General features: G+C 39.6%; 1 protein-coding gene across 7 annotated transcripts in view; it reads right to left on the bottom strand.

Annotated features, from left to right (window-relative positions):
* Positions 1-13,363, bottom strand: part of PHLDB2 (pleckstrin homology like domain family B member 2) — a 63,120-nt gene that overhangs the window by 26,971 nt on the left and 22,786 nt on the right. For 5 of the 7 annotated variants that reach the window (XM_021535383.3, XM_021535389.3, XM_021535391.3 and 2 more), the window contains 3 exons: positions 12,124-12,267; positions 11,125-11,262; positions 1,170-1,298 (listed from right to left, as the gene is read on the bottom strand). In XM_021535383.3, coding sequence (XP_021391058.2) covers positions 1,170-1,298; positions 11,125-11,262; positions 12,124-12,267 — 411 coding nt within the window. The remainder of the gene's footprint in view (positions 1-1,169; positions 1,299-11,124; positions 11,263-12,123; positions 12,268-13,363) is intronic. The other 2 variants (XM_021535387.3, XM_021535390.3) reach the window with 1 other exon arrangement.

The following is a 13,363-nucleotide window of genomic DNA, read 5'->3' as shown; positions in this document are numbered from 1 at the left end:
GAAAATAGATTTACTACCATCCCACAGTTAGAAGACTGCAGCAGCTCATTAATTAATACTTTCAAGCATGTGACTGCAGAGGAAAAGCTTCCTTTCCTTTTAATATGTATGAGACATTACATAATACTCCCCCTTTTTTTTTTAAGATAACACACAAAAATCTTTAAGTGTCTCAAAACTAACAAACTTTCTGTAGCAACTGAGAATTTAACATTGTTGTTTACAAAGCTGGGCTTTTTATTTTGCTCTTTGAAAAAACAAAATAGAATTCTGCAAATAAAACAACATCTAAAGAGAATTTCCTATAAAGCAGAAGTCTGTTTTTCATTATTGCTATTACAGCCTTTATTCCTGATACAAACACCCAAGACAGAAAAAAAAATTTAACTTTTAGATTGCCTCTTGAGCTTCCTATACTAATGCTTTTAAAATTATTTCCCTCACCCACTAAAGCTAACTATATGTGCTATTTAACCTACTTTAGGCTATGATTTTTTCACAGAAACTAAGGGTGCTTTCACTGACAATATTCTAGGTTTTTTTGCTTACAAACAATACAAACTAAAATCAAGCTGCAATTAGACTTTATGGAAAGTTTATTTATACCAGTGGGACACTGTTGAAAATGTAGAACAAAATAAAGCTATTTTAGTAAGTGGTAAAATCTTCAAAATTAATTTTTCAAATTGAACAGCTAAGTTATATATTGGAAAAAAAAAGTTATCAATAGCTTCACTGAGATGGGAATTTACTGATCAATTCCTGTCTTTGCTCACACAGGTAAAGAATGATGTTCCACCATCCATCAAAACATCACAACAGCTTCCACATCACCCAGCAAGACTAAAGGGCTAATTGCAGGCAAGGCACCAAAAGCTTTAGAAAATTCAACACCATATGATTTCTAATCCATACATGCACATTACTCGTTTGTGATCATGCACATAATCTATTACAAGCGTTCCACAAAAAAAACCTCAAACCATAAACCTCATGGCTATTACAATTCTAAGTTGCAAATGTGTTCAGACACTGGTACTTGAAAGAGAAAATGTTACACTTTGCTACAAAAAATGAATTAAAAAAAAGAAAAAAAAAAAGAAGAAAAAAAGAAAATTAAAAATCAACAAAATAAAAAAATTAGTGCAATCTTGAAACTTGCTACTGACCCTCTTCAGCTGCTGCTGTAACTGTTCCCTCATGGACTCAGGGCAATTATCAAGCTGCGTCTTCTGCTCGGAGTAAAGCTCCTGAAGCCTCTCTAGTTTTTCCCTCTCAGCATCAAGTTTTAATTTTTCCTGAAGCATGAACCAGAAAATAAAGACAATTACCTTCAAACCCAAGCAGTTGTTAGTGATTATGACAGTGTGTGGCAAAACCTCACTACACAGTTTTGAAGCACGCGGGTGAGAGACAGAAACCTCGTTAGTTGAAATGCAGGGGTGGGATGCAACAGGATCAAAACAAACCATTCATCATTTTAGTGGGGTGATTAATTCTCTCCCTCATCACTGTGCTTTGGGCCTGTGCCTGGATGATGCTGTTAAAGCCCCCCACCCAAACACTTGTCTCACCTAATGTAAAAAAAATAATAAATAAGGGAACTGTAGCCATGTCAGTGAGGTAAGTGATGAAGCTGAGAGAGAAAAAGAGTAGCTTTTAGAAAGCAAAGTAGATGGAAAATGGCTGCAGTTTGGCAGTGAGGGAGAATTGGCCCTTCCCAGGAGAACCAATTTCATGCCCATGTGGCTCTGGACAGATAAGTTACATTTAGCAAGCAGTGAAAAGCCAGAATGAGACAGAGCATTATAAAGAAATAACTCTGGGCCAAGAAATCCTGTTGCAGCAGAAACACCAAGTGATGCAGCAAATTTGGATTTAGGAACTGCAACCTGTCCATGGGGATCACAGGGGACAGCTTCCCTGTTCTCCTTTAACTAGTCCAGCTTTCCTTTTGTTCCACTCAAGCAGCAGTACTCAGAACATTGCTTCTCATCCTCCAAAGCCTTCAACCTTTTCATCTTTGTAATCAAATAATTTACTGTGCAACACTGCTCAAAAGATTGGCTGCACATCACTTAGAGCTTGCCTGCAGACTGTTATTTATCTGTGGACCAAAGTTTGGGAACCAATAAATCAGAGCACAGAGCATTTTTTCAATGTCTTTCACTGGCCAACATGGCAGATGCATTTTCTCTGATTCAGCAATTAACAACTGGAAAAAACAATTTATGCCTGATATGCCAGGCATAAATAATCAAGGAAGTCCCTGAAGCCAGGCTCTCTGCTATCTTCTAGCTTCACACCTGTAGAACTCACTTTTCCTACTTGTTCTGTGGTAATGCATCTCCTTCCAGATGGTCTCTAGCGCTCCTTAAATTAGTTCTGATGACTCCAAAAAGAGTTTAATTCTGTCACAGCATCTACTCATTTCCACTCTTTCCAGTCCCAACTATTACTTAATTTTGAAATCAAATGTGTGTTATAGCAGGTGCTGTATGATTGGACATTGCCATAGAGAAGGAATATCTTTCAGTACACAGTACTTGCCATTTCAAACGGTGGGAAAAATTCCTCTTTGCTATGCCTGACGTGTTTCTCATGCATGGCAGAAGCATAGTAATAAATATGTATTAGCTGCCTGCTTTCTTTGTGGTTTTATCTCTGAGTGGGACCAGGGGCTGGGATTCAGTTCTCCCAGTATCTAAAAACAACAGGAAAAATTTTTATTCATGTCCAATGCCAACCAGAGCCCCAGCTCTATTATGTTCATTTACATGTGCAGCTTCTCAGTTCACACCATCAGATGAACATTATGCTGAACACAAATACATTTTCTTAAGCTTGTCAAAATGAGCAACTGAGCCAGCATATTCTATGAGCTGAACTTCCTGTGCTAGCCTCTGTCTTACAAGAGCAGCATGCAACTCCTGCGATGCCACCTCCAGACCACTGTTCCCAAGGAGCCTCATTTGCTGAATCATCCTTACTTCCAAAATATGGAAGGAAAGCTATGAATAACTGGTAGTTCCCCTCCTCACCAACCCTGCTGTCCATTTAACATTCAGCCCACAGTCTGCCACCTTGTTTCACACTTGCCTTTTCTGCCCACCTAGCCACCCAAAGCAGCAAGGACTTCTCTGACCTTAGCTGAAGCTATCAATAGCTCTCTAAATGTCTGTGCACTGCTACAAGCATGCTCATTCACCAACAAGCAAGCCAAACCTCAAGTGTGAGGAGACATCATCAGCAAAGATAAAGTCCCCGGGAATCCTGCTGGAGATACTGTTACATGCCTCAAGAAATTAGAAATGTATTCCTTTGAGATTGAAAGTGATACTTATCTGGTCTATTTATAGCATAGGAAGTGCTAACATCCCACCAAGCTGGCTCCCTTCAAAATGTGCAGTCTTAACAGGAAATATCACTTTCAGCAATGAGAGCATTATATGTTTTGCAGCTGTGGAGTTAAGTTTGCTGATGTCTCAGGCTGTGCGCTGGTGAAGTCCATTTTAATTCACAAAAAATTAATTTGAATGAGAATGAGAAGAGAGAAGTGAATGGAAAGTTTTTCATACAGTGCTTTCTGTAAGTGAATCAAGACAAGTTCTCTAGAAAGGGAGAGATTTGTGACCTTGAAAGCCAAGTGCAAGATGCAGCCTAGGCAGGGCTGTGGCTGACTTCACATCTGTTTGCTCTGAGAACAGGACCCAAGCTCCTGCTGCTCATCCTCATTTAACTGCAGGAGCTGGGACTTGGTTAACACCTCTCTGTGGCAAGCACATTTCTCTCCCTCTCAGGATTTTTCATGGAGGTGCACAGAGAAATGAAAGAGAAAACAATTTCTATTTCTGCTCCTTGTTTTTCCCATGTGGAATGTGTTTGGAGAATTGTTTACCTGGAGTGAGTGCTTGGTTGGATTCTGGTGAGGATTGTTTGAGCCTGATGGCCAATCCAACCCACCTGGGGCTGGGCTCTCAGAGAGGGTTACGAGTTGTGTTAGAGTCAGAGAAAGTAGTATGTAGTTTTAATATCCTCCTTTTATATGGTATATTAATGTATTTTAGCATAGTTATAATAAAAAAATCATTCAGCCTTCTGAATTGAGTCAGACATTGTAATTTCTTCCCATTGGGTTTGCCTGCATTTACAATACCTCTCTGCAGACAGCCCAGCATAGATGCCAGAGGCACATCAGCTGCAGTCTGGCTGAATCCTTAACTCCTATTTCCAGAAAAAACAAGTGCAACATCTGGTCTTAGCCTACTGCCCAACCTGGCCTATGGTCTGCCTCTACATGCACATTACAAACCAGCTTGGGGTCAGCCAATTTTGAATACAAAGCAGGACTGACCTGGGGTTTGATCATGCTTGGGACAATGCTTGGATGAGTTTTGGAGGACTTCTGGGAATTGTGAAGGAGAGCAGTAGAAAGGATTGACGTGTGACACAGTCTCCAAAGGCAGAGACAGGATGTCAGCAGAGAACGTACGGTATGAACACTGACCATAAGTGATCAACATGGGTCAGAAAAGGAAATCAATCTTTAGATCTGGTAGAATTGATTTTAGGGCAAAGAAAGAGCAGGGAAAAAAAGACTATAGATACACAACCCATCTCATAGATAATCATGACAGAGAGGAGAGAAAGGGATGGTATTAAAGGCAATCATAGCCCCTTACAGGAATGAGAACAACAGGAAGAAAAAACAAATTGCTTCAGTGCTGTCTCCAGTGGTTGAAGATGCCCTATGCCTGATCAATACTGCTCCTTTAAGCCTTAGTGGTTTTCTACACCCTTTCTGCAGATAATGCTGCTTTTTCATTTATCTTTCATCCCAGTTTGCTATTGCAAGCAGGCTGGCTGGATAAAATTGCAAACCAACATGTGGCTGCATGGACATGTGCCCTTCCTGCATAAACTCATAGAAATTCTGAAGAAATTAAAGTAAATCGGATGAAATAGAGAAAACTTCTCAAAACCCAGCTAAAAACTGGACAAACCCCCCAGATAAGTAAGAACCCTATCATTTTATCAGCTCACTATGAAATAAATTGCATGGCTAGGTGATTTGGGCTCACTCACCAATGTTCCAAATCTCCCTACCCTCCAAAATAACACCAAAAAAACCCAAGACCCCCCAAACAAGCAAAAAATCCCCCTCCGAAACCCAAGGTATTTGTTCGTTTCAGACAGAAATTGTAAAAAAGCCTACAAGACAAATGAAAGAAAAAAACCCAACACGTTGAATGATTCACTTCTGATACTTTCCATGATCTAGTCTGAAGTATTCCAGGAACTTCCTCAGTCCAACTCACTTATAAATAATCACATTTTAAGGTAGCAACCTCTCATAGCCCACACTAAACATTCAGTCAGTCCCTGTTAGCTTGGAATCCACAAGTCTCACAGGTTTCTGAGAAATGTAAATGCATATAACTGACCAGAAAACCCCACTGAAATAAAACAGCCTCCTGTGCAAACTGTACACGCTCCTTTTCTGCATTTTCTGCCTACTCTTTCTTGCATTCCTCCATCTCTTTAATAACAAATTCATTAAACTTGCCACAATTTTATTCTTTGTCACTAAATCCTAGTCACCTTCATGACAAAAGCGATGAAGAGAAGAAAATAACAGGTATGCCTGTTAAAAGGCATATAAAGGAGCATAGTGAGATAGAAGAAGGCTGTTCATAATTGTTCTTTCTTCTGTATGAGTGGCAACTAATTTATTATATAACAGTTTGTATTCAGTGATGGCATCTATACAAGAGATCTCAATAGTTTTGTTTCAGATGCATGTATTAATCTACTGTTTAAAAGAATTTTAAATCAGAGTAAGCCATCCCTCTGCTTCAAGTAAAAATATCCCAATAGGTGCATACATTAAGACAACAGAACAACAAAGACAACACAATTATTCTGGAATTTCTAAACTCGCTCTCTGACCATTGCAATGTGTTGTCCCAGTGAACAGGTGGAGGAACAAAAGAAAGCCCATGACTCTAGAGCACTGTTCCTTCATGAGTGTAAATGAGGAAACAATCATCCAAACCACAAGAAGAAACCATTTAGTTTAGAAAATTCAAATTCTTATAGTCTTCAATATCTAGATATCAGTAAGAGGATTCCCATTAGGCTTATATCTCATTCTGATATTTCTCTCATGAATGTTTTAAAAGAAAGCTTGTTAATTCAGGTTTTTCTCCTTGAATCTTTGTAATCCTCTTTGTGGTCATTGGTGTTCTCTCTATAGGATATCCTTATGTGGATATATCCAGCAGATGCAAGTATTCCTCTAAACATTTAATCTTGTGCATTGTGTCTGAAGGAGTTAGATAATTTTATGGACATGGTAGCTCATCCTTTTAAAATACTTGCTTACATCTTGCTGAACTGGAATCTGACCAATAAATATTTAAGAGACTATGCTATAAGTGTCACATTCTTCAGGATAAAATCCAGCAGTGGGAATTTTGCATCCAGAAGAGGAAGGACTGAGGAGAGAGGTGACCAGTATATTTAACTTTCATTGCTGATGGCTCACCAGACAGCTGCTCTTTCCTTGCTTCTATTCTTGCAAGTCTTTGCAGTACAAATTCAGCAGGGGCTGAGCTACAAATGTTTTGGCATGTCTGGGATATTCTGTTAATGACTGAAAAAATATTTCCACGAAAGCATGTGGACAAAATTAAATGTATTCCAAAAAAGATGAGTTATCCCCTGCCAGCTGCTCCTGATTTCTGCTCTTGAAGAGGGACAGAAAACCCAGGCTGATAAAGGAGTTTCAGAGTACATATTTCTCCATGACATAAGGCAAAGGTCCTCTAGAAGAAAAGGAATAATCTCCCTCTCTTTTTTTAGTCTCAACTTTTGCATAAATACTTGTTTTGAAACAGTCTCCCAAAACTTCCATTTATCTGTCATTACCTCCCACAGCACATCTCTTAAATTCACTCCTAATTTTCAGTTATTCTTGCTTATTCATGCTCACTGTTCTATTTCTTCTTTCTCTGTTACTTTCAGCCTTGTGCTGAAAAGGAAAAGGGGGGAAAAGGGGAAAAAGGGGGAAACGGGAGGAAAAGGGAGGGAAAGGGAGGGGAAAAGGGAGGGGAAAAGGGAGGGGAAAAGGGAGGGGGGAAAGGGAGGGGGGAAAGGGAGGGGGGAAAGGGAGGGGGGAAAAGGGAGGGGAAAAGGGAAAACAAGGAAAAGGGAAAAAAAAGGGAAAAAAAGGGAAAAAAAGGGAAAAAAAGGGAAACGGGAAAAAAAAATGGGAAATGGGAAAAAATAGGGAAACGGGAAAAGGGAAGAGCTTCACCTGCTTCTCATTTTGGGTACTGCCCAGCTCAGCTTCTTCTAGAGCAGGCTGCACTCAAAGTAATTTTGTCAAGATCCATAACTAAGCTCTTTCCCAGAGAGCTTCAAGCTGTATCTGTCAAATTGTGTTAGCGAGGACTTATCAGGGTTCTCTCTGCATAAATGTAACTCGTGGTTAATAGCTCAAATAGCTGGTATTCACATATGTAGGTTGTCATTTCTTTTCTGTAGAGAAGAAAGGAAGGGGAAAGGAAGGGGAAAGGAAGGGGAAAGGAGGAAGGGGAAAGGAGGAAGGGGAAAGGAAGATTATTATGAGCTGTTTTTAAGGTGGCCAGTAAAGGAGGCAAAGCTGTACTTATCTCCACGTCCTAGGCATGGTTTCCAGCATAGCTGAGAGCACAGGGCATGTGAAACAGCTCTGGAAGCAGCTCCTCCAGCCAGGACAGCTGAGTCCTGACAGCATTTGTCAGTGCCAGACAGGCCAGACGCCCCATCAGAATGATGCCAAGTCCTCCAGGGGTGCTGAAAGGTTCTGTCATCTTTTTGGAATTGCAATCACCCATAGCTCTGATCTTCCAAACCCAAGTAAACCAACACAAGTTGTTTCACTCCTTACAATGTGTGTGGTGGCAGAATCACAAAGGCAAGGGAAATGCTTTCAATTCACCTAAAGGTGTGCACTGACACCATCTTCCCTCCCCCCTGGTTCACTTGTCCTCTCCCCACTTTAGTCCCTCCTCATGACCTGAGAGGGTTGAGCATGGCACTCAGATGAGACCAGCATGCAGCTTAACATTTAATATATAAATAATATATATAAAATAAAAAAATCTCACAAAATACATCCCTGGTTTACAAACAGGGGGCTGGGACACAGAGATATTGCATCACAGCAAAGAGCACACTGACAGCCCAAACCTGAACTCACTCCTGCCTTCTGACTGGTATGTTTACCAGTCAACTCTTTTGCCTTGCAAGGACTAAAAATTGTGGCTTTAATACTCTGAAAAAGTTGGCAAAACTTTGTGTCATCACCTAAATGAAATGTGCATGGGGCATTTAAAAAATAATAGTTAATAAAAAACCCCAAATAGTTAGGTAGAAGGTAGTACAAGAGCTTCTATAAACAGTTCATTTCAAGTACATAACATGGCCTAAAAATTAGATTGTGGTTCATTATTTCTCTTTTTAAGAATCTCACAGGTTTTTCAAACAGGTGCATGGGTAAGGATGAGACTCAAGCAGGCAGGAGTTTCCTGTCAAACAGGTGCCAAGATCAGTGGCAAATTCCATGAGATGCTCGAGTTGCTCCAGAGACAAGTGGCATCATATAGAGCACTAATGCCCCCACCATCGTTTCACAAGTGAAATGAACTCTCCCCCTCACCTCCAGACAGCCAACACCACGTGCTGTATTCAGATATCACCCCTAGCCTGGCAGAAATGCAACCACTGTTGAGATATGGGACCCCAACAGCTTCTTGCCTTGAAGCCCCACCAAAACCAAGACCCCAGGTATCAGCAGGAGTGAAATATTCAGGCAACTAATAGAAACTGTGACCAACCTGTGGACACTGGGACACTTGTTTTAGCAAGACATAACACAAAAAGTACCATCAGCAGAGTGGAAACTCCTGGTCAAAACTCAAGCCTTAATTCTGTCCTAAATTTCAGATTATTTCAGCAAAAGGGGCCACACCTATCAGGCTCCATCTGAGCCCCCTTTCTATGGGTGGAGGTTCCTGTGTAACTACAGAGCCAAGATGTTCACTATCTTGCAGCAAATCTGTGTGGCTGAACTTCAACATGGATACAATAATGAAGCTTTAAAAAATGCTACCATTTCAAGCCAGCCAGAACTTTTATTTGTTGACAGGATTAGTGCCATCTGTTTTGCTGGCTGACACTACTTTCCCTAGAACACTTTAACTGTCACTTTATATTTCCCTCCCTTTGTAGAAGCCCATCTCCCATTTCTATTTTCAACTTTCACTTTTATGCAATGCTTTCAGACATATTCCCCAAAAAAAAACCCAAAAAACCCCAAAACTCTGAGTGTATTCCTGCAAAGATAATTTCAGTTAATTTCAGTATTAACTGAGCCATGGCTTGACATCTAGAGCACACACTCACAGCTGGGTTTGGTTTTTTGTTTAAAACAAAGAGGAACACAAAAGAAAATACAACTAAAATTTTGTAGCTGATCTGACTAGTGCCATGCCTCATACTGAAAAAAATGTTTTGAGTGATCTTGCCTTTTAAATAAAAACGTGCTTTCCATGTTTCATTTCACCTGAAAATTTAAACTAAACCTGTCATTTGCTACCTACACACTAACAGGCTTCAAGGAAATTTAAGTTGCCACCAGATTTTACAATAGCTTCCATTAGTTTAACTGAACTTTCAAGCTACTGGAAAGCCAATACTAAAGACAAAAGATCTCTTGAATTTCTGAATGTGTTATTTATTACCATTTACCAACCAAAACTTCCAGCAGCATCCTTTTAAGGGCATCTGGTAGCACACTCTGTCTACTGATACCCACTTTAAACTCATCTTTCTGCTAAAAAGTAAATATGAAACATGCCCCATAGGCAATTGAAAATGTGACCACAGGCAACACTGAAAGCTGAAGGATCAGTAAGGGGTACACAAGCACAAGGAAAAGTGCAGACAGGGAAATTCAGGCAGGTTCAAACTCAAGATGGATGTGCATTATCTAGATGTGCTTGATGAGAAGAGCCACAAAACAGCAGCCAGGCTCCTGGCAGGGCAGGCAGAAATCAACAACAGAAAGCTCAGAATAAAACAATGCAAGCTGTAAAATGTGATTTAAAGGGGAACTGTGGAAGTGCTAAAAACGTGCAGCTTTTCTAAGCAAAAAATGCAGAAGATATTTCAGACTTCCAGATATTTCTGGAAAGCTTAAGAAAAAAAGAGAGACTAGCTAGAGTAATTGCACAAGTGACAGGTCTAAATGATGAGGTAGAGGATGAAATTTTAAAAGGAAACAACGCTGGCTGAAATCCCTGGAAAAACTTTCTGACCTTGAGGTATTATTTGCCATGGCACATCCCCTGTGGAGAAGGGAACTGCATGCCTGAAGAGGCCAGCAAAAAATCCTCTGGAGGGAACCAGCACTCCCTGACTTGAGTGATGCAGCTTCATTTCCAGCCCTTTCCATTTCTGCACTTAAAATCTTCCTACACTGCTATCTTGTTTTGGAAATATATGCCTATCTATTTCTTGTGTAGTTGAGAGCAATTAAGTATGTGACTGTGTATCAAAACTAATTAATTTCTGGGACTTAATTACAGTACTTAAATTGTCAGTCAGCAAACAAAACAATATAATGATTTTAAAATTACATACTTGATGGATGTCTTATATATTCTATATGGTATTAGAAAAAAACTGCAGCCTTTTAAATTTTGTTCCTTTGCTGAGAAAATACTTTTTTTTCCCCCAAAATTATATAAAGGAGAATACTGAAACAGTTAAATTAATACTGTTCTTTTAAACAACAGATAACCCAAGTACAAGCCCTATATGGGGTGTTTTTATTAATAAAAGTATCTTCACAGTAGGTCAGGTCATCTATTTTAGCTTACTGTATTTTGCTTGTCAATCATACTTTGGAAAACAATACTCTGAAAGGGAAATGATGGTGAAACAATTATTTTTTCTTCCATATTTATCAAGCAAACTTACTTACAGGCAGTATTTCATCAAATAAGCTCCATTAATATTAACCATATAAATATATTTTGAAAATCAAGGGGAACACACAGCAGGCTACTGAATTACCTTTGTCTTTTCACCAATAACATTTCTCTCCAGTTCAGCTATTTTTCTGTTTAGATGATCCAATATTTCTTTCTCTTTCAGCAGCTCTGTTGTTTCAGATTTCTGTTCCCCATCCAAAAGGGCACATTCCATATCCAACTAGGAACACAAAACATCTTTCAGAAGCAGTCCAGATTCAGAAGAAATCTTGATACACATTATTTTCAGGGGGAAGGGGAATGAGTTGGTTCACAAGAGAGAAGTATTTTTTTTTAAAGGGGAGGGGAAAAAAACAACCCCATAAGTTTTTCTGCCACAAAAGTTAAAAAGAGGTCACAGATTTGAGAAAAAGTAAAATTGCAACATAAAGTACTGCAAAATAAAGTCCAAACCAACTTTAGTTTGAAGATTCTTTTTTCCAAAACTTTTTGTTTTCTGACTCTTCTCTGTGCTTCCTCCTGTTATGATCCTGTCTCTATGCCCAGGCTCTGTAGGAAACCCTTCTGGAACAGCTGTTTCTTTCCTGTTGCTGATAATTGGAGCAGGCACAACCCAAATGCCTGGCCAGCTTAGTTTGCAACTGTGAGATTCCAGAAGTCAACAGGGTGCCAACCTACCCTTTCCACTGTAAAGCCAAGGAGGATTGAAAGGAAGTTGTCTCACTTCCTTTCTCTTTAAACAGTCACAGGAGATACCACCATAAAACTCCCAAGTGACACAAGGTATTTGGGTTAACTGAGTGACCATTATAACAAACAAGATTGTTCCAATTCCACTTCAGAGTGTAATGGTTACAGCTGGGAAAGGCTAATCCAAGCATCATAAGCATCCCCCAGCTGGAGAAAAACACCCCTTCATAGCAGGAGATTTGCCAATTGTGATATGGTGAAAAAGCACAGAATATGAAGGCTACACACATCCACAACTCCCTCACGTTGTACTTGCTGAACCCATCAGACTTCTGCTATGTAGGCACACGTAACAGGCAAGAAATTGAAAACCAAAACCATGTTTTCATACCTCTCTTGAGGATTCATCCATCTGGTCATTTAAATCTTTGATCTTCTGCTCAAGTTCTTCCAAGTTATTCAGTATTGCTATGCGTTCCTCCTCCAGTCGACCAAGCTCCTGCCTTCTCTGCTCTTCGCTGGTGCATTCTGGTATCTGCAGTTGCACATCACAAGAGGTTCATCAGAAAAAGAAGCAAACTGTCTTTTTTGCCCCCTTTCATATGGTTTTATTTTAAACAAGTATGGCACTGTTGGTTTTGAATCCATTACATATTTCCTATCTACTATATTGCTATTTCTATATTTAGGAGGTATACAAGAGAAACAAACATGATACTTTACTTCCAGGCATTGGAAATAAATACTATACTGAACAGTAAATCCTATTCATTCTAAAGGAATTACTAAAACTTAACCTTTGAGAATACTTTATATGCTGTGCTGTTGGGTTGTGAAAATCCGATTTTTCACTTATAAGAATAACACAGAGAGATGAAGATGCTTCTTATGTAAATTTCAGCTGTCCATTTAATACAGACCAGGAGGTAGGATAGGACATTTTTGTAAACAGCCATGAAGCTGGGTGGCTTCTGTAAAATAAGGACAAAAGTTGGTTCCATCTCCCCAGGTAGCACTGAGGAAGTGGTACCCTTAATGTTCCTCTGTTCATTGCCATTTCCTTCTTATTATTATTTCCTTATTCTGTGTTAAGAATTAAACAAGATTATGAAGAAAATATCTGTGATCTTACACCATGCAGCACTACATCAAGCAGTAGAGTTTGAAATGCATTCTTCACGTTCACATGGCCCCAGGGGCTTGCAATCCACTTCCTCTGGGAAGGCTGCTGGGTCATTATCCCCAACCTGGATTAGAAGTGGGCTGCTTGCAGGGCTTCACAGCCTTGCTCAAGAGAGGCTCAGTTCAGCTACTCAATGGCTACTCTGAGAGCAGGACTTTTATCCTGAACAAATCTGAGCTCAGTATTTAAAAACGAGCTGCACTTCATTAACACAGTGGATTGCTGGTGCTTTTCTCAGGGCTTAACAGAACCCCCTTTAAAATGAATGAATGAATGAATGGTATTCCTTGATTTAGCTATAGTAGTCCTAGCAGCAAAGCCTCTTTTTGTCCTGTCTCCTGTTTGGATAATGCTGACATAACATCTTTGATTTCAACTTCCTAATAAGGATTTTAAACAGGATCTCTGACTTGCATGAAGAAAGCAACAAACGGGAAAGAAATGCTAG

This window comes from Lonchura striata, chromosome 2, assembly GCF_046129695.1.
Source record: "Lonchura striata isolate bLonStr1 chromosome 2, bLonStr1.mat, whole genome shotgun sequence".
Taxonomy (NCBI): Eukaryota; Metazoa; Chordata; class Aves; order Passeriformes; family Estrildidae; genus Lonchura; species Lonchura striata.
Note: the sequence above shows the minus strand (reverse complement) of the source record. Positions and strands in the feature narration are given on the sequence as shown.